The sequence below is a fragment of the Rhea americana genome, unplaced genomic scaffold (genome assembly GCF_003343005.1).
Source record: "Rhea americana isolate MKP2758 unplaced genomic scaffold, rheAme1 scaffold_117, whole genome shotgun sequence".
In the NCBI taxonomy this organism is placed as follows: domain Eukaryota; kingdom Metazoa; phylum Chordata; class Aves; order Rheiformes; family Rheidae; genus Rhea; species Rhea americana.
In genome coordinates, this window is record NW_028185228.1 from 113760 (window position 1) to 136097 (window position 22338).

Genomic DNA, 22338 nt, shown 5'->3' on the forward strand with positions numbered 1-22338 from the left:
TGAATAGTAAATAGTGTAGGCAAAGTGTTGTTTGCATAATATATGTTTTCATTCTTTGCTGTGTGTTTTGGCAGACACATCACCCTTTAAAAATCAAGGATATATATGATGAACAAGCCAGCTACAGCTGTAATTTTCTGAATTCAAAGTTTGAGAAACTCACCTCCACTTGGTGAATCAACTTTTATAAGAAAATACTCCCTTTTGCACTATATTTATCTATACTTTTATTCTGACCTCAGTGAAATCTGACTGTATGCAAAGTGATATAAAAAAGCAACTTCAAGTACTGTTTAAATTTCTAGTGCATAGTCATAAATTCCATCCACTAGTGAAAGGAAAATCTATGCAGTGGTAGTGGATTTGCTGCAGGAATATACAGAAGACCTGCTCAAAGCTGTCTGCACTGCATTCAAATGAGGACTGTGTGGGCTAAAATGGAACAAAGGGTTTTAGCCAAATAGTCTTCTCTAGGTTTGAATGCAAAGCTATGGGAATACGCATAATTCAGTCAGTAAGAACAGCAGCATAAYACAGATTTTACTGTTTCCCTGGAGGATAGAAAGTTTCATCGTAATTATATCATTTTAGAATGTACTAAGTGTAATGTGATGTGCACTATAAATATAAGCATAGTAATATTATATCATTACAGAATGTTACTGTTCAGCTTTGCAGAAAAGTAGGCTAAGCCAAGTCTTTGCAAAAATAATAAATTAGGAGTCTATATCTATAGTGGATTTACCATATTTTGCTGCATGGTATGCATCCATACCTACAAGATCACTGTTATTTCATACTTTGCAAGTCTCATTTCTCCAAAGGCTAGCATCTTAATCCTTCTTCAAGACCTTTTTTCAGTCTGTAACTAGTATGAGATTTGTCTTTGGTATTTCAGATGTCACAAGCCAAAGAGGTTTAAGAGASAAACTCTTAAGAACTGCAGGGAATACTCAGATCAGCAGAATTTAGTATAATTCAGGAGGAATTTATATTAGCTTGGAGTCAGTGTTGACAGTGCATCAACAAAGTAGCTAGAGAACACACAACCTCTGGGAATACCATCCTTTACTGAAATGCAATATTGAAACCATATTGTTAGTAAACACTGTTTCTGTTTTACTTCCCTCTTTTGTTGTTAAAGAGTTAGCTCTAGCATCTTGGCAAAATTATGCATTCCCTTCCTGTAACTTCCCCTGGAACTGCATTTCCTCCTTCCAGGACTAAATTGCTGTACAGGACTCTGTATCGTGTAGATCCAACCAAGCATGGAACAGAGTTTAATTCACATCTGTGGAATCAAGTGTATTAGACTTGCATCCTCTGCAGACAAATAGGTTCCTAACATTAAAATGAGCTGCTAGAAACTCATAGTTTTATCCTGCACTTATGAACAAAAGCAAAATGCTCTAAAAACGTTCACAGAAACAAGCCTAGTCTCTCTGAGGTGAATGACCAAACTCCCAGTCATTTCAGGAGAGTAGGAGGGAGACAGCTAGAATCAGTGGCGTGCCCCAGGTAGGCATGCAACTCAATATCCTTTCTTTTTTCTACAAAGCTCTTGGAACATTTGTTTATATGTACCTCCATTTCAATACAGTAGATCAYAGGAACAGAGGACTCAAGATTTTCTGGGGCTTCATGTCAAGTCTTCCACAATCACAGACAACTACATAATAAATACATAGTCCAGAAGTGTCCATAGACCCTACATACCATCACACCCCTAATGACATAAAATATTACCTAATCTTATGGTAAACTAGAATAGTGGTCACTGTAGTAAAGCAGCAGAATTTTCTACTGTAGTGCTRTTAGAGCAAGAAGAGAGCAGGAGAGAGTGATGGTATCACCAGTGTTCTAAATCCTTGCACTAGAAAGATACAGATTAACTAAAACTTAAGGTTGTCGTAAGAATGATATCACAATCCATACTGTAGAGGAGGGCAACTGATTATATTCTGCTTTATTTTTTAACACAAACTAAATTTGAAGCTAGAAGAATTCCATGAAGTCATWTGGCTTAAGGGTTGCATCATTCTGAAAACAGTATTTGATGGAGTTTAGATCTAGGCACATATTTAACTACCTTTTGGAGCTGGAATCCAGATCTGGATATAAGTATCAATATTTTGGAAGGATTATCTGAATGTAAGTATTTTGGAACTTTGAAAGTCTCATGAGATAAAATAYCACTTTAGTGTGGATCATTGTTGTTTTCAGTTAAATCTATATTAGTCATTTCAATGTTACTGTTTTTCCCCTCACATTTCAGGGTGGTTTCACTCGGAAATATTCTCTGAGTTCCAAAACTGGAACTCTCCTTCCAGAGTTTCCAAGTGCTCAACACCTTTTGCTTCAGGGGTGCATTTCTAAAGACAAGGTAAAATGTGAGCTATTTCTGTTCTGACTTTCAGATCAAAAATTGCTACAGAATGTTTCTTCATATCTTAGCCTTTGAGGTATTGACATGAAAGAGCCAGAAATGTCCACAATCAAACAGAGGTGACTGATTTATAGAGGGGGCAAACCTTTACTAACACCGATTAACTGGCTCTCCACTGGAAAGGTGATTGAATTATTTACCTATTAACTGACCTAGCATTTTACAAACTGATGGTATGTAAGACGGGGAGAGCAAAACAAACAAATAGCTGAGAGCTGTATTCATTCCGAATGCCTTTGGATTTAAGGTAAATTTTGTTCTGATTAGATTGGAGCATATAATTCACAACACATGATCAGATGAATTTGACTCTCATTCATTAGTTGTCTAAAAAGAGAGGGAAAATCTGAATATATGGTTTCTTTAAAATTAGTTATCAGTTTCTTCAACAAATAACATTTAGCTTGGATATTATTTAAGAGGGGTATTGTGGAGTATATATTCAAGAATAATATTGACAGCACATGTTCAATTTTGTGTATCAGTCATCAAAAAACAGAACAGTACCATAAGACTTATATATTGACACATGATGTATCCTGTTAGATTGTATTTTACAAATCAATACACAATATTGCTCATCCCAAGTTTAGCTGTTCAGCTAAAAGTAYTGCTGGTGTATGTGTTGTGTCTTTGACTACTTGCCTGTGTGTTATGTCTGTGTTATGTTTCTGATCCCTTTACAGGTCTTCAGGCTGCTACATCCTTGAGCTGTGCTAGATATCTTTTTGGTGCAAATTGTGAACTCTCCAGTTTAGTCTCCAATATGGGTTATGGTATTGGCTCTGCTTAGATCTGTTGCTCTAATGCTAAAWTKTTTTTTTTTAATATTTTTTTTATGAGCCCTTCGTCTTAGGTTTGCTCTGCAAAAGTAGTGAAGACTAGGATTCCTATTGTGAAAAGCTAAACAAAAAGAAGCCAACTGTAGTGCACAAATCTTAACAGCAAATCTTACAGGTCCTAAAGAAAGCCAAAGAACAGGTGTACTCAGCGATGTGCATCACCTGCTGTTAYAGTGCCCCTTAGTAAATTGCTGGGCATGAATAGATCTCTCTCATATATTCAACATTCTGTTAACATTTAAGTCTGAAGAACATTACRGGTTCCATGTAGACTCAAAAGAGCAGTGTAAGCAAAACTGAATTTTACCACTTCAGCAATGAAGAAAGAGGCAACTCATTTTCTCTTCATTCTTGAGTCAGCAACATATAATTTTTTCTSATGCTGGGGAAAGAGATGGGAGGGCCCACCAGGACTTTGGGAGTGCCTCTGTCTAGGGACAGACTCCTGGAGTTATGAGGAGACTGGGAAGAGATCGGAGTTTCTCTGTGTGTGTCTTCCTCTCTTTCTTTTCTTGCTACTTTTTTTTTCTTATTCTTTTTTCTTATTCCATGTTTTCTTTCCTTTTGTCTTTCCCCGCAGCTTATCTAGCCAACAGAATTAGAACTCTTTCCTGTAGTCCACACTCATGTCTTTATTTAGTTATTTCATCATCTGTGCAACAGTCCCATCAACCTCCTCTGTAAGCCCCAWAAGAGCTGTCCACACATCAAACCTTCTCTCAGTGGCAGCCGGGCAGGCTCTCTAGAGCCATGGGACAACCTAAACAGTGTAACAGCTATTTGCAGTATTTGTCAGTCTTCCTCTCTAAGCACCTGTCTATGTTGCCTCATAACTTATTCAGATCTATTCAGCAGCTTCATGTTCTGATTTGGATGTTTTGTCAGAGTTTTATAAGCAGATGTATCACAGTTTCACTCTTGGAAACTAAGATGCATTCAAAACAATATGATGATTATGAAAATTTTTACAGCTCTAATAGAGAACAAAGCTGAAATTACCTTTCCTGGTCTTTAAAGTAAAGGAAGCTGGAGATTGCATGTATATATCAGTCTGCACTAAAATAGATTGATAATTGTTACATGTTCAGTTTATGAGGAATATTTACCCAAACTTTAATTTTCAATCAACCCTTTCCAAAAAAGAAACTTTTAAAATATTTTTGAATTTTACCCTTCCACATACTGTTTTTCAAAAATATATAGTTACAGAAGCAGCTCTGTGACAATCAGCAAGGACCATTTCCAAAGAAGTCTATAGACTAAATCTAGTAAGAATTCTATTGAAATAAGGTTGCACTAGGTTCATAAAAATCTTATGTTGGTTTACTGAAAAGTTCACAAGCCATAACAAAGTTTCTGTGCTTCTGGATCATGAGACAGGTTTTCCTAGCGTACAGCTTTCTTCCTCTGGAATATTTTTTAAAAAATTCTTGTTAAAATTTACAACCATTTTTTTACAAACTCTTGTAATACCTCTGTATAGTTATTAAAGTAAAGGAACACTCTACTGAGACAAATTAGCTTGATGAGATGAAAGGGAGTTCTGCTTTGTAAAGCTCAGTTCTTGTAAGGCAGTGATTAAACTTTGACCAAATGACTGGCAGCTATTTTCTCATTTGTCCAGCTAGATGATGTTTCAGAACACTCATAGACGCCTGTGGTAACCTAATCATTAACTTGCACTACTCTTTGGGATTAATTCTAGCTTCRGAAATATGAATCTGGCTGGCTAATCTAGCTTCTGCCTTGCTTTGATATTCACATTTTTGCAATATATACAGCATCTAATAAAGCACTGAGACTTAAAGATGGTGATAAAAACCAGAGATGAGTCACCTATTACCTCTGGATATAGAAACACATTTAAATATGCATTACAATACAGTTTTTATTTAAATAGTAACTACAGAAAGCAGAAACTTAGATCACTATAGCAGTAAAGGAGAGAACTAAGAAACTGTTTAATCTTTCTTTCTTCCAAAATAGGTAGATACTCTTATCATGATGTACAAAACACACTGTCAGTGTGTCCTTGACAATGCAATTAATGGGAACTTTGAAGAGGTAAGGTTTTTTGAATACGCATTCTTGGTATATATGCACAGGGAGCCAAGAAAGCATCATTTATGTCCATGGTTTTGGTTCTTACCCCTTTAGATTCAGCATTTTTTATTACATTTTTGGCAAGGAATGCCTGACCATCTTCTTCCTCTGCTTGAAAATCCCATCATCGTTGACATCTTCTGTGTTTGTGATTCAATACTGTATAAGGTGAGTTAAGTATTTTGTTAAATGAATAATCTTACACACATTATAGATTTTATTTATGTAAAAACAGTGTTGAGATTAGAATAGCAGGACCTCATGACTGTTTTCTGCCTCTCATTGTGTAAATCAGCAAGAATTCTGTTGAAATCAAGAGCCTAAAAATGGCATATGTCAAAGAACTTTAGTCCCAGCTCTGCTGCATAGTTGATCTGTGACTACAGGTAGCTCACTAATGGGGAAATCCTGTCCTGCTTGGATTCTACTAATGGAAACACTCATGAGCTTCACTGGCAAGGCTGGCTGAGTTAAGCCAAAATGAAAACTGAAGCCTTTTTTTTCTTTTATTAATTGAAAGATGCATTGCAATTTCAACCAGCAAAAAGAGTCCTTTCGGCAGTTCAGCAAGGTATTTCATCTACATCTGCTAAAGAACCCATTTTGTTAGAATAAGGCCAAGTTATTGCAATGTCATATGTAAAGTAGAGGAAAGAAGATTTTGAAAGGACCGCATCAGTCATGCAATAATGTCCCTGGTGTTGCCGTCAACCTTGTCATAAAACATCTTTCATAAACTAATCAAGCCTTTTCTTAAAACTGGTCAGGACTTTTTACYTACACAACTCCTCTTGAAAGGCTAAATAACATGGTTATGTCAGCAAACATTGCAGTATATATATGTATTTAGGTATGGATAAAGATCTGCCAGGATAAAAACACTGACTAGTACAACTTACTGTATTTTTATCAAATTCTATGTTCTAACAAGGTATGTATGACAAGTATTTTAGGATTTTTTTGAGAGTCTCTTTAATTGAAATTGCTAAATCTGTAGAAGAGCTATCTGTTCAGAATTAGGCATCTAGTCTCACTCCTCCACATGTGAGTCTGCTACTCACAGGTTATGTCAGCCCGTGGTTTCTTGTTACAGAGAGCTGGAACTGTACTGACTTAAGACATTCCTGCCTGTCCTGCATTCTACCCTTCACTTCTGTTCCTATAGCCTGAGATGTACCAGCAAAACTGTTTATTGGGCTATACTCTGAACTAGTATAGTTAAAGAAAAAAATCTGAGAAACGGTTGTTTTGCAGGCTTTTTATGCCTTGTCAGCTCTTTGAACCAGTTCACGGTGTGATCACACAAATAGTCATATCAGTAAAGCTGAGGAGACTGCAAGGTCAGAATTCAGGAATAGAGAATTGGAGAAGAAATAAATTTGGGAAMTAAATGCCATCAACATTTCCTGAGTTTTTTATTTGGAAAATCTGAGTAAATAATTAATTATTATTAATAACAAAATATAATTAAATAGTAATGTAGAGTATTATATATATTATATAATATATAATAAATATAATTAATAATAATTATAGCTGCAAAGTAGTTTGAGCTCCTCTGATAAGATATGCCATATAAATAGAAAGGACTGTCATCCCCTCTCTGATATGTTTCACAACTACATATTGATGAGAGGAAATAACTAGGCATAGTAGCAAACATAAATCAGTTAAAGGTGGAGACTTGGGGCAGTTTGGCACTGAGTGTCTTATTGTCATGAATTTGCATCACTTTACAAAAGCAGAGCAAAAGTCCACAGAGGAAGAAAATAAGTATTTCTCAGAAGCATATCAAGCTGTAAAGTAAGAAGAGATATTTTAGTTAGCAGTGTGAGGTAAAGGTGTTTAGCCTAGTTGAGACATTAAGCCTCATTTACTTTTATAGGTTGTACTGTACCTTGAGTTTATGAGGCTTTTCTGCACTAAACTTGCTTTCACAATAGATCCAATATTAACTTTATTTGTAATAAATATTTAATATGACAAAAGAAGAAGAAATACTACAGGAGCATTTAATAAGAAATTTGATAAGGCAGAATTTCTTAAAAGTTCGTAAATATACTATTGTGTCTTTTCTCTGGCTTTTTCATCATTTCTCACTTCTAATTGTATTACACRTTCTTGGCAGCACAGATGCCAGAGAAATACCGTGTTGTCAAATCATTCACATTATGAGTGGAAACAAACAGAATTTTTGGATATATGGTATCTAACAAAGTCAAAATTTACCTAACTTTCCTGTCTGTGGTAGAATCCCCCAGAAGGCATGAAAGTTAGCAGAGTTTTGTCAAAGCAATCCCACACAGTATRTAACTACAGAGGATTTTTTCTAAACCCTGAGCACATCAGTGCCACGTGCACAGCATGGCAGAAAGAAGAGTCAGGTAGCTAACAGCACTCCAAGGATTTGGGAGATGCTTGAGTTTCTGCTTCACCGAAATTCTGTGTGGTGCTAGGGAAGTCAAAGTGTTTAAGCACCTCGCTTCTAATGATTTATCTATTAAAAGACACTTTCTTGTTTTAGAGGCATGCTGCAAGGAAGAATATATTATGTATAAGAAATGTGTTCATGTCTTACAGGGAAGTGAGATATCTAGGTACATAAATATCTAGACAATAGGCTGAATGGCTTTATTCTATATAAATTCCCTGTCCTCATCACTTTTCTGTCTAAGTAGACAAGGCAGGCATGAATGAGTAAATGGACAATGGAAGCCTGATAACATTTTCTGTTTCGTTTTTGAAGGTTCTTACAGATGTACTTATCCCTGCAACTATGCAAGAAATGCCAGAAAGGTAGGTATTTGACACTTAATAATAATGCTACATTGTGAATGTTAGGCGTGTTCCAGGAAAATACAGAGCAAACAACAGGTATTGCTTCAGATAACATAAATCCTAGAGAATTTTTCTCGCAGTATTTATCTTAATTTTTAGAACACTAGAGTAAGCATGGCAAAATACCATTAGTTCTGAAGACAGCTATAGAAGTAGAATGGCCTTAAAATATTCCACAGTATTCCAGTATCTGATTTGACTGGCTTATTGGTTATCTTGAATTAGGGCTTTTTTCACACTAAAACCCTAGGTAATCGAAAAAGAAACAAATATACTCCTGTTGTTCARGGAAAAAATAATTTTTATCTGTTTTTTTCAGAATACTGTTGAGATTTGTATCTTATGCATCACCAAAATATATAAGCATTTTTTCCAACAAAATGTTATGAACAGGATTKTTTTAATCTCTGAATCTTCTCACTCTTCCTTTCCCTCGGAGGGCATATTGTTTGGATTTTTGTGTCTAAGGCCTTGTGCTTTAGGTATCTCTAACGGTTCTTGGATTTATTACAGTTTATTCTTAAAGCTGGTGGATTTCAACCTATTTCAATTGGCAGATTGCTCCCTTTTTCCAGAGGAAGTACAGATCAACATATAGTCAATTTTAGCCTTCTGATGATAGGTCAATATTTCCTGTTTCCTTTGGGGGACACCTGAGGAATAAACCACAGATCTGCCCAGGAGTCCCTGGATCATAGACTGAAACTCAATTATGTAAACTAATGCAATACAATATTTATTTATGTTTCTTAAAACACATTTTTTACTGCAGTTTATTGGCAGATATAAGAAATTTTGCAAAAAATTGGGAACAATGGGTTGTTTCCTCTCTGGAAAATCTACCAGAAATCCTGACAGATAAGAAGCTGCCTATTGCACGAAGATTTGTTTCTTCCTTGAAAAGACAGACATCATTCTTACACCTAGCCCAGGTGAGCAGAATTGGCCTATACATCAAAAAAAGTTGTAAACTAAACTTGGTACATCTCTCTGGTCATAAGATATAATGCATTATTTTTTTAAAGGCTCAGTTTCAGCTATGGAAGACTTAGATCTTGCAGTTTTCACCRTGCAAGAAGGAAGAGATCATAAATGAATCTGATCAAAACATTTTGAATTTCAAAATTTTGTAGTAGAAAAGAAGACCATACTTATAATGAACTACTGTCATGGGGATTATAAATATGACACCTTTAAAATTAAAAACATTCTGATATTCGTTAGAACTTCTCTCTGCAAGAACTTCTGGCAATCAGATGATGAAGAGAAATGATATGTGGGTATTTGTTTAGTCCCAAGGAGGAAAATATCAAATGAACCTCCTTGGCTGACAAAGGTTCGCTATCTTGTCCGTGGTATCCTTTATGTCACATTCAGTGAGTTTATTTCTTCCTGAGTTTAACTGAAGTGAGTACATGAGAGTGATAGGCAACTGAGGACTCCAGTGCTGTGTTGACAGGAAACAGGTGCCTGCAATTAGGAGATACTTCCATATTATTGTTTTTGGTAGATTTTAGAAAAGGATACATTGCCTTTCTGGGAGCTTATATGCTAACATCTTGCGCTCAGGGATAGCACTCATGAAAAACTGTAGGTGTATTGTATAATTCATCTTGATTTAGTTTTCCCTTTCATAAAAATTAAGACAGCAGTAGCATATGGATGACATTGTGAAATGATCATTAGAAATTTATTAGAAATATAATGGAAGGGAAACATTGCCTCATCTGATCTGTGAGACAACATGTTGCGAGAAGAAAATTAAGTACCATACAGTTCTTCTCCTACGAGTTTCTCATTTGGTCCCACGATGTGAGTCTTAGCATTTTATCTTACCTTCTCTTACAGATTGCCAGGCCAGCCCTTTTTGATCAGCATGTGGTGAATTCCATGGTGTCTGATATTGAGAAGGTAGATTTGAATAGTATTGGCTCTCAGGCACTCCTTGCAGTCTCGGGCAGCACAGACTCTGATGGGGAAGTCTACACTGAATGTAAGTCCCTGATGATATATTTGTTATATTAAAAGAAATTCAGTCTTTCATCCCATTCCTCACTAGTCTGCTTGGAGATGGACTGAGAAAAGACAGACACAGGCACTACATTTTCTAATCTAGCTCACTGTTACCTTCAGTAGTTTAAGAAAACCAACTCCTGGCCCCAGCACATCCTACAAGAATAGAAACTTGTACTGATCATCCCAGCTGGATGACTTTTGGATGATTGTTGAAAAAAATTATCTGCATTTCAGCTACTGATTTTAATAAAATCCYTTTTAAAATTTTTCCTTAGATATGGAGATATTAGCACTGATCAACTCTTGAAAAAAATCTCAAAAAGCATATGTAATTATGGCTTAGTTTAATGGATATWTGAGATAGTTTTTTTGTATATAAAGATTTGTTGACTGAAAGTTGATCTTTAAAAAATAAGTAATTTTCAATGTGATGTAATAGCTCTTTTCATAAACAGAAGAGAGAATGGAGCAAACTACAGATTCTGGAGGTTTTAATTTTTTTATATGTCCCTATACATACCTGTTGTTGAAAAGTAAGGTTTAGCCATTTTTGTTAAAAAGGTAACTTTTGTCATAGGAAGCATGTTGAGCACAGTTTGGAGAGCTGAAAGGAGAGCAACAGCAACTTGTTCTCTGTTAAATGTTGTTACTTTGATCATGAAAATTTGTTCTTTTAAACAATGGCTGCAATTCTGTTCACATTTTCACTTGAGTTGTGCTTTTCTTTTATTCCTTGTAATTGTTTTCTATTTTGTTCTTTCTTGTCTTTCATACTGGTTAAAAAGAAAAAAGGCAAGAGAAAAAAGTGCCATTAACCTGGCATTTTCTAGAAGATAGGAAATATTAGTAGTTTAGTTTCACATTATATTTTGAGAACCCGGGAACGCATAAGGAAAACCTAAGGCAGTATACAGGTCACCTATTTCTGCCATATAACAGATAAAACTGTTCTACTAACCTTGGTAATAGACAGGRTTCCAAAGTTGAATCTCAAAAGGGAGAACATCAGATTTTCTTTCTGCTTTTATTTTCTTATAAAATTTCATTGTCTTACAGCCTGCAGAATTGTRATACTAAAGTAATTAAAATTTGTGTGTGATGAATTTGTCTGCTTACTTTGCTGAGTTTCTTCACTGCTCTAATCCTTTGCCTTTCCTTTCCATGCTACAATATTGTCATATGGCTGGTGAGTGGCTTTTTCTCACATTCAGAATAGTGTGCAATGATATGTTTTCCTTTTTACATGGTAGATGACTCTATTACAGTGTTTCAAGAACTGAAGGATCTTCTAAAGAAGAATGCCACTGTGGAATCGTTTATTGAATGGTTGGATACTGTGGTTGAGCAAAGAGTTATTAAGGTACCTTTCAAATGTTCTGCCTGATTCAGGACCAAATCCTACTCCCCTTACTCATGGATGCAGTCCCATTGACTTTCCACATGGGATTCTCRTCTCTGCTCCCATCTCCCTGTTGTAAACGGGGAGTTCTTCATTTAGTGTGAAAGGTTCCAGCTAGATTAGTTCTAATTAATCCCATGTCAAGTGCTGTTGAACAGTCTTATGTGTGTGAGAAACTAAGCAGTATCTTAACTAAGACATTAACTCTGCTGTGAAACTGTACATGAAAGAGAAATCCACCCATCCATCACTATCTGTGCATGCAGAATTATAGAGTGATTGCCTAGTGAGTAAGGTGAGCAAGAGTTGTTCCTTAGAGAAGAATATGTAATTTGTTATGTATTATTTTGATGGTGATGCATGTGGTGTAGATTAATGTAGCAGAATGCTTCAGAAGTAGCTAACCTGCAGAAGGATTTCTACAGGCTAGCRTGGAAGATATCGTCTTTTATTTTTATAAAGTGTTTGATGGGGGGGGGAAAAAACTTTGTATTTCCTGATTTATAAGATGTTTTATAATCACAAGTATTTTGTATGCATGTAGCTATGCTAGAGTTATTACACTATAGTTCAGAACAAAATAAGATAGATGTAGACCTCCTATTTCCCTTCACATCTGTGCTCAGATTTCTGAGAAAGATATGTTAACCTGGTTTATGATTCTGATGAATGAAAACTAGCAGAAAGAAATGTTTTGTGTGGTGTTATTTTCCAGAAGCTTTGAACACAGGTCTTCTCATCAAGGTTTTGTCTTGTTTGGAAATGCACTGATGTACCATTGATGTAATTATGGGATGTCTCCCATCATTTTAAGGAACACCTTGATATAAACCAGTGTAAGAGAGGCAGTGCTGTTAGCTTTGATCTACTCATGGAAAAGTGGCTCTGCCAGTTACAAAATAACCATAGGCATGTCATTTTCCCTGTATTCACCTCTATTTTCCCAACTTTAAATGGAGACGGTGATAATTCCTTTGTTTCTAAAGCCCTCTGGGTTTACTAACGTTTACTGTCACGTGCGAGTAACACAATGAGGTGCTTTGCTGAATCAGGACAGTAGAGCCAAAGTGAGTYGCACTTGCTCAGACACAAAACTCCTACTGATTTAACAGAAGCTGAGCAATCCCAGCTCATGGTAGAACTGAATGGTTATGGTCTAAAACTGATTCTACGATTTTAAAAGGCAATTCCTGATAAACAAGCCCCTCAGAAAAGGTAAATCACTCTCCCATTCAGCATCTACTGTGTAATACTGCATTAAAGCTAACACCTATGGCTTTGAACACTGTTTTTCCCATGGTTAGGGGTACAAAATGCCAAGAAGTCCTGATATCAGTCCAGATCAGCTAAGTAGGAGCTAATCATTTACAGAACATGTAATCCCTCCATTGCTCTCTACCTTCTGTTCATGCTAAAATGCATGTCAAACTTGCACAACAGCTTGTTTCTGCTTGCTATTTGAGAAAACAACCAACTGCCAGAGTAAAGTTACAGTATGAAGTGAGCAGTATTAAAAGCCTCAGTGTTACAATAGCAAACATACCATTTTTTAAGAGAAAGAGTCTGGCAAGTATTATGCAGATTACATTGAGGTATGGAAACTAATCCCTGCTCCTTATTTATGTGGAATAACACAGTGTCAAGGGTTTTTTTTTTGTTTCTCACTGTACAGATGTATATTTTCAGAAAATCTGACATCTTTAAGACTAGAACATGAACTAATTTAAACATCATCAGGGCACTGCAGAGCTCAAGTGGTAAGCAGTTTGCTTCATCAGATATGTGTTCAGAGCTCTACCTTGGTTGCACTGGAAGAAGTGAACGCTTCTCCTCTTTATCACTTGAAGGACATCTGTTCTGTGTACTGAAAACGAGTTATTATGCTTACAGAATTTTACTACTTCTCCCTTTTAGGCAAGCAAGCAAAATGGGAGGTCATTAAAGAAGAGAGCTCAAGACTTCCTTCTCAAATGGAGTTTTTTTGGTGCTCGAGTGATGCATAACCTCACCCTAAACAACGCATCAAGTTTTGGTACTCTGGGCTTCATAAAAACCTTCCTACTTTGTGCACATGTGCTGGCACTAATCCCACTTTTCCACCATTTCCTCAGTAGAGGAACCTGTCTGATTCTAAAGATTCTTTGATCAAAGCCACAAATATTGTGTAAYGTGCTTTTCAAACCAATGCTTCAAAGAAGATGCTATCAATAATTTGTTGGCGGTCTGTGTTACATGCTAATTTTCCAAAGGTGTTTTTCCTTCTGATTTGCTGTTTCTCTAGTGCTTTGCATTTAAGAGCTAGAAGCTATGCTTATTTTGATATAGCAATGAAACCATAATTACGTATCTCAGTGTATGAGACAGAAAATCTAAATTATTCTATGTGTGAATCTGATAAAAAAATTACTGCTGTAGAGAAGTTTTTGTGTTGCATGTTTTCATAATAGCAAAAGGAGTATGATAGATCACCACCGTTACTTAATTCTGGGGCATTTGTTTGTGACATTTAAATATTAAGGTTCACACAGCTATCTTTAGAAATGTTTACATTTGGGGGAATCTCAGAAAGAATATTCTGTAAATTATAAAATGTTAGAACAAGTGAAGTTCACTTTAAATCCAGTATTATTTCTCAAGTTACCACAGTAGTWGTAGGGACACTGTTATCACAAATTCAGAGGCTATTTGAAATGGCTGTAAGGAGAGATATATTTTTAATGTGATATATCCTTGAAATAAGGTCAAAGACTTCACTAGTTATTGTCTGGTTATTTAGCACAAGACAAACAGAAATAGAGCAGAGGCATTCTTGCAGACTTTGGCCTTATCTAGCTGCACTGTGTGCCCTCTTCAAGTATAAAGCATGTCTCACTTTCATCAGTATTTTTCTTTGATGTAATTAGTGGTCAAATAGCCTACAGGACAGTAAACAATTGAGCTAGGTGGGCCAGTGCAAAGAGAGATTAGAGCCAGAAGTTAGGCACTATTCCATGTTGGTCTTGCCAGGTCATTTAAAGTCCACAATTATTTGTTTGTTTCACTCGCTTCTTGTAGAGTGGTGAGAGATGGTCACAAAGATAACTCAGCTACTCTCTCTCTTTCTCCTCCAAAAGGCTCTTTTCATTTGATCCGCATGCTACTAGATGAGTACATCCTGCTTGCCATGGAGACACAGTTCAACAATGACAAAGAACAAGAACTCCAGAATCTACTAGAAAAATATATGAAGAATTCAGGTAACTGGAGCTTGGTTCTTTTGAATGTATTCCTTGATTTTTAGAAATTTACATGCATCAGAAGCAGACTTTCTGTCAATCAGAAGCAGACTTAACTATCTTTTGTTGAAGGTATAGTCACATACAATATTGTCAAATCCATCAGAAAAGCTTATGAGTCAGCCATTCATCCGCACTTCCCTAACATAGTTCACCTAATGACCTTAGGAACTGGGAAAGGATCTGGGATGCAACAAACACTTGTGTTGATGCAACTGAAGGGCCACAAACTGCAATGTGAAAAGAGGTGCAAATAGCAGAGAGAGCAGGAATTGGCAATCCACTATTTCCACCAACGCTGAAATATACAATTACGCCTTGAACTAGGATGTGTTAAAGATTAGCAACATGCAAAGGTCCATGAAGGGTTGGAGCCCTATTCAGCCTCTGGGCGAAGTACTACCATGTGGAAGGGAGACAAAAAGAATTTTAAATAGTCTCCTTAAAATTTTCTAGCTACCAGGCTTCTTCAGGGTGGGCAGTTTGAAGTAATACATTACAGGTCCTTTGCTTTAAAATGAATGAAGATTAAGAACTGGCATTTGGATCAAATTTTGGTTTAAGTTAATTCCTAAAAATCCAGTAAAACTCCTCTGAGTTCTTCAGAGTTATTTTTGATYAACATTAATATCTGTCATCAGCCTTATTTTTTGGTTGTTGCTACTCCAAACCTGCCTTTTGCACCAAGAAACCTGCACTGAATTTGTCTGCAAGTAGATGCTGTGCTTTTTTAACTGAGTGTTCAGGAAAAGCTTTGTCCTATGTAGCAGTTGCCTTCTCCTTAGACACTTCAGTGAAGTACCTGAAACCATAAGATGCAGTCATGGTTCTGCTGAAGAATAGCAAATCTTCACTGACTTTATCAATTGTCTGCAGAAAACTGAAGAAGTACGGGGTAAAACAAAAACTTTTTTCTAGATAACAATAAAAAAAATAAATAGATAGACCTTAAGCATTTTAAAACTCCCACTGTCAGTTCTTTAGGATGAAATGTTGTAAGCCTGATTCATTCTTAGTGCAATTTAATGGACTTCACTGTTGACATTCGCTTCAACGAAAGAGGTCTGGTCGACTGTGATGGACCAGTAAGGAGCTGATTCTCTGTGATACAGATCTGTGGTCAGAGAATATGTTACATATTCCAGCTTCTCTGGAAAGATTAAGACTAGAACAATATTTGTATTCATTGGCTACATAAAAAATTGGAGGCTTTACTGGATTTTTAAAATAAATAATCAAAGATATGAGCAAAACTGACAGCTCATGTAGTGCCTGTACGCTAATGATGAATTTATGTGCARTGAACACACAAAACAGCCACCAAGAGTTTTCACTTACTATTCCAGATGCAAGCAAAGCCACCTTTACTGCATCACCAAGCTCTTGCTTCCTAGCAAATCGTAACAAAGCTGCTCCTCTGCCCAGCGACACTTCAGTCAAAAATGAGTGTCTAGCAGAGCAAACCTACATGTCCTTGTCAGCTAGCCAACCTAGCAGTGTACCTTCTGGTCTGAACCCCTTCTCCACGGGAGACAGTGAGAATATGCAGTTGACAGGTATGTATCTGTTCTGCTTTCTCATTCTCTAACAATGAGAAAACTATCCTTGTACCTCTTGGCTTGGAATAATCTTCCACTGTAAAGAATGAACTGTAAGAGCTTGAGTACATAAGACTTGTAACTGCTGGAATTTCCCACTGAATGTGACAATCTCCAAGCTGGAGAACGAAACTGGTAACCTTTTTAGCCAGAAGCCATTGATTACAGAACTTGTGTTGTATAAATGGGGGGGGGCAATGCATATCCTTTGTAAAGCTTTAAAATGATAACGCAGAATTCATATAGAGGGTTAGTATCTTAACAGAATCCACTCTATTCAGCAGTACTACAGTGTGAATGCTGACCACAACTAATGTTTATTTATTCCAGGTCAGATGGAGCTCTCTCAAAGCACTGGCCACTTGATGACTCCACCCATTTCACCAGCTATGGTCAGCCGAGGAAGTGTTATCAACCAGGGGCCAATGGCTGGGAGACCTCCAAGTGTAGGCCCAGTGTTATCCACGCATTCACAATGCTCTTCCTACTCAGAACCCCTTTATCAGACTTTGTCACAAACTAATCAGAATTACTATGGAACCAATTCCAATTACCAAGCCATGTTCAGAACTCAGGCCCATTCTACTTCAGGAGTTTATCACCATAGAGCAGAGCACAGTCGATTCAATACCTTGAATGAACAGCAGTTCTCCAGAGACTACTTCAGTAACAGTTGTGCTGTGTCTCCGTACAATGCCAGGTCCCCTTCCAGCTATGGTCCTTCATCCATGACTCAGGACACACACAATATGCAGTTTCTGAATACTGGAAGCTTCAATTTCTTGAGCAACTCAATGTCTTCTTGTCCAGGAGCATCATATCCCCCTAACACTTCCAATGGTATTAATATATATTAATATATTTTTTTATTTTTCTTTACTGTTTCTCTTTCCTTGACAGAGTAAACCATTCTTTCTCTGCTTTTTCCAATGGAAAACAAGTTTATAACTTTGTGTTTTCTGCTTCTTGGATGACACACATAGATCATAAAACAGCTTAACAAGCTACTTCAGGATTGATTTTCCTCTGAGGAATCTTCAGCTGACCTCAGATTCTACTGTTGTACCTGCACTAACCTTCCTCTGGCATCATCACCCTGTCCTGCGCAATAGAAGCAAAAGGAGAATGGCTATGATTTAGTGATCTCTCAAAAAGCCGGCAAACCATCTACTGTAAAATATAGCTGATATAAAATAGCTTACTTCTGCGAAGAGTAAGCTGGGAGAGAGCTGGCCATTCTAATCATAGTGTCAGGATGGTGAAAAAAAAGCACGTAAAAATGTGGATTAGCATTATTTTAAGAGTTTGGCCCTAATATATTCTCATATTTCAATTATAAAAATGCTGCTGTTTTACTTTAGATATATAATGGGTAAAATTATTGCTATGTATCCTATAGTTTGTAGAAACATTTGTAAAGCACCTTCCTCTTCTTCAGGAAAGACATGCAGGAGTACTGCCTGCATATTCATGTATATATGCCACACATATATACTACTATATAGATTTTATTTCCATTTTTATTTTCCTTGATTGTCCATTTCAGGAGGGTGCATTGAACTGCAGATATGAGTCCACTTGGTGTCTCCTCTGGCCACCAAATACAACATTACCATTTGATTCTGAAATTAGAGTGGAAATTTAATTCTGTTCTGAAGGCTTGACTGAACTCTTAGAATCTTTTCTTTCTCTTGTTATTACCTCTCTTTTGATTCAGTCAATGCATATGACTTCATAACTTTAATGTTGCTAGGCTATATGTGTACATAAATAGCCTTATTATCAAGGAACTCACCCAGTAATAATTACCTATTGTCATAGGTTATGACAAGCTCTATTGAAATGGAATATACATGTATGCATTTGATGGCATTATCCAATCACTCATCTTTCTACCAGCCTTTTAAAATTTCTTTTTAAAAATATTTGTATACAGTCAAGAGAACTGATCATATTTAGACAAAAGAGGTGGCATCTGGAATTATAATTAAGTTTTTAAGTCTAAAATTGAGGCTGTATGAAATATAGTATCTGTACTCTCAGTGCATTAGTATTCTTACTGGCTTTTATTCCCAGAGCTTGACTGCACCAAGAACGTTTGCCACTTTGGATTTTTTATTTATCCAAATTTGGAACAGAAAATTTTAATTCTATATCCTCTGGTGTGCAGAGGGGATGTACATTTCAAGAAGTTTTGACTTCACTGTTTTGCATTTCCCTCTCATGAGCTCTTAAAGTCAAATTGCTTTGCTAGCTTTAAAGYAATTTAAGTCATGCAGCATAGTAGGAAATAAATATCCTCATGGCATAAAGAGGAATTGAAAAAGAGGAGTTAAATATGGGCTGAGTCATATAGCTGTTCACCAGCACTCAGATCAGTAAACCATTTTTTCTAATTCGAAGCCCTTCCTCACACTCCTACCTTACCCCTTCTCTTCAACAGCAGCTTAACTCTGCTTTCTTTTTTCCAATTCTCCTGTTAACAGGCTATTATGGAAATAATGTAAATTACCCAGAATCTCACAGACTTGGATCRATGGTGGATCAACATGTTTCTGTGATCAGCAGTGTAAGCAGCATTCGATCACTGCCATCATATAATGATATTCATGATCCACTTAATATCTTGGATGAGAGTGGAAGAAAACAAACAGGCTCGTACTATACAGAGTCCTCCTCTTCAATTGTCTGTCGGACTCCTATGCGTAAGTGTAGCCAATGACTGAAAAAGAGCTATGAACTTTTTAACATCCTAACAGGTGCTTAGAATTACATTGTAGCTCACACATACAGTACATAAGATGCAAGAGATAAGTATCCTGGTATAATATAGAGATAAAATAGATAAATTCTTAGGATATATCATATGATGTGGTTTCTTTAATATTTCAGGACAATGGGTTTAATGACTCTTTGATCACATAAAGAGAACTAATCTTTTTTTCTATGAATTGCCTGAAATACAGGAAAATCAGTATTAGGAGGCACTTTCTAACTGTTAAGTGAGCTAGTGGGCTAGGTTTCTCTGTCATCCCTTAAGTATCCTCACTTTTAAATAAATCAAGTGAACCTTTTGTCAGGCGTAGATTAGATATACCTCATCCTGTGGACTGCACTAGTTCCTTCCTGTCCTGTGCTTCAACAACTGTGTGAATTAGGCAAAGCTCCTAGTGATTTTAGGGGAAAGACCTAACCTGAAAATGTTTACTTTAGTATATGTATTAATCAAATGGCAGCCAAGTTTGGTTTCATACTCTTAAAAAAAAAGTCTTAAGTATTGGATGGAAGATGTAAAATAGGCATAGTTTGGGTATTTCTCCATAAGGTTACCTCTTCCTATTACTTGTGCAGAAGATTAGTTATTGCTTGTCTTCTTAAGGCTTTGCAAGAGCTCAATGTTTAGTTCTTTAAATGAAGCTAAAGGGGGAAGACAAGCCAGTAACACTACTCAGGAATTGCACCTGTCAGGTAACTTACATTTTCCATATTGATATGTGCCTGGTGGTAGGCTTGACTGTATGCGGTAGTGGTACCATCAATGAATATGGAACAGAATGGTGCAAGATATGGAAAGAGGAGGAAAACAAACAGTAGTTTCAGATAATTTTTTTGAAGATGGTTCATATGCAGGCTGTAAACTTCAGTCCCATAGCTGTATTTTAGCAGAGTTCACTGGTGTATGGGTTTTGAGCTATCCCATAATAGTGTAAGGAGCCACTGAAGAAAAGTTATAAAAGTATAGGTAATTTGAGTAAAGTATAGGAAAGTTAAAATTTCAGTCTTTCACATGGTGTACCTGGTAGATAAGGGTTTCCAGCAGATGAAAGTAGATTGTATTTTAACATAGTACTAAACAGAAAACTTTCAGTGATGATTACCTTTTGTTTTCATAGCTTCAAACATGCAAACTACAGCTTCCTCACAGTGTATGTATGGAACATCTGGTCAGTTCCCTTCCCAAGAAAGTCTGGAGTCCCACGCGCCACCAAGCAGAGATATGGTATCGTCTTTACCACCAATCAACACTGTCTTCATGGGAGCAGCTGCTGGAGGAACCTGAACTGGGAGCAAAATGGCAATGCTTTAAACTTTTACTTTTCAATTCCAGACATTAAGGACCTGATAACTACGGTTATGATGACTTAAGTGGGTGGGATAGAAGAGTATTGCATATAGGTTTTAAAGGAGCTGTTTTAGAGCTATTAGAACTTCTCCACACGTACACACACAAGAAGCTATATTTAGATTGTGTACTACTTGTGAATCACTCAGAATTGTCACCACTATATGGCTTTCCAGTCAGAAATTCAGGGTGAGCAGAAAGAATCAGTGATTCTTGCAAACATGACTAAGTTGTAAAGAAATTATTACATCTATTCCTAATTTATTAAAAATGCTATTTTAGTCTTTCACGTATATCTTTTTGTATAAAAAATGTTTATTTAATGCCTGTGTTGCTCATTATTTATTAGGATTGCAGAGTCACTGTTTACTTTCTCTTATTTGACAGATTGTCAAATGTATGTATCCTACCTCCTATGGAAATGTTTACAAGGTCAATTTTTACTGTTTTAAATGAAACTAAGCCAAATTCTTAAGTTTTTTACTGTTGTGCTTTGAAAAGTCAATTTCAAATGTTTAGTGCCTGCTTGTGTAAGTGAAAGTTCTCAGGAAACAAATAAAACCTATTGTGAGGAATATTTTCTTTGAAAATAAAACCAACAAAAACAAGCAAATATCGTAAGCGCACTAATTTCARTTGCCTGCTATTGTAGCTGGTAGCTGAAACAAATGAAACTATGACACAAAATGTCATGGAATTTCAAAATTAATATGATCCCAAACCAATTGCTGGTGAAAATCCATAAAAAGATTTGCATTAACTTTTGTGGATTTAGGGCAACTGTGTATATTCAGACTAAAAGCAGTAAAGTTGATCAAAAAAATTTGCAAACTTTAGATCAGCTGTTTTAATAAAAAAAAATTACAAATGCCATGATACTCTGTGTATAAACATTCATACATATATATATATGTATATCTAAAGAAGCCAGGCAAAAAAATATTTACTTAGTGATGTTAAAGTGGACAGAAAAAAGAACAGACTTACAGAACTAGCTTCTCTTTACATATTCATGAAGTAATAGATGTTATTAGATAATCAGATGKTCCCAATAGCAGATTCAGATTGACTTTATATCGAGTTTCGTGAACTATTTGAAGCTATTTGATACCCATTTTCTCATTTAGGCCATTGAAYATGTGCTGGATCTATGGAATTAGATTGTAGGCCATTTTTGGTGGAAGAAAATAGATGATAGTAAGAGGATTGTTTCTAATCTTGTATAACTTTGTTTTATCCTTCCTTATAGTATTTTCTATTACGAAAATTGCAGCAGAAGTAGGATAAGTAGYGTTGACTGGACTAACTCATGAATCATTATTGATGTGAAATATTTTATGCAGAAATGAGAAAGACACTACAGTTCAAGTAGGTGAAATGTAGGAAACTCTAGGTCAGTTGCTTCCTAAGTCAGAGTGGAGTCTTACACTGTGATCACAAATGCCATAACGATACAGGAAAGTTTTGGTTTCCACAAAAATTCTCAATGACATGTAGAGGTAATATAGACTGTTCAGACAAGTATCCATTGGGCAAGTGAAAAAAATGCAGCAGAAGAGTTATTCTTAATTATTCAGGTTAGCATATATATTCCTTTAAAATTAGTCACTGAAAATTCATTTTTCTCATCTAAGCTCATCACACAGATTTCCTCTATAGTCAGTGTACAAAGTGTCCTTCCCATTCCAAATGACCTGA

The 22338-nt window shown here is 36.2% G+C and overlaps 1 protein-coding gene across 2 annotated transcripts in view; it reads left to right on the top strand.

Moving 5' to 3' along the window:
* RFX6 (regulatory factor X6) overlaps positions 1–20577 on the top strand; it is a 38381-nt gene extending 17804 nt beyond the window's left edge. The window contains exons 7-19 of one of the 2 annotated variants that reach the window (XM_085318339.1): positions 2276–2383; positions 5275–5352; positions 5446–5559; positions 8138–8187; positions 9002–9161; positions 10078–10222; positions 11496–11605; positions 13559–13676; positions 14758–14880; positions 16266–16475; positions 16848–17357; positions 19004–19222; positions 20411–20577. In XM_085318339.1, the coding sequence (XP_085174465.1) occupies positions 2276–2383; positions 5275–5352; positions 5446–5559; positions 8138–8187; positions 9002–9161; positions 10078–10222; positions 11496–11605; positions 13559–13676; positions 14758–14880; positions 16266–16475; positions 16848–17357; positions 19004–19222; positions 20411–20577 (2112 nt within the window). The remainder of the gene's footprint in view (positions 1–2275; positions 2384–5274; positions 5353–5445; positions 5560–8137; positions 8188–9001; positions 9162–10077; positions 10223–11495; positions 11606–13558; positions 13677–14757; positions 14881–16265; positions 16476–16847; positions 17358–19003; positions 19223–20410) is intronic. The other variant, XM_085318346.1, reaches the window with a different exon arrangement.
* The last annotated feature ends 1761 nt before the right edge of the window (positions 20578–22338 follow it).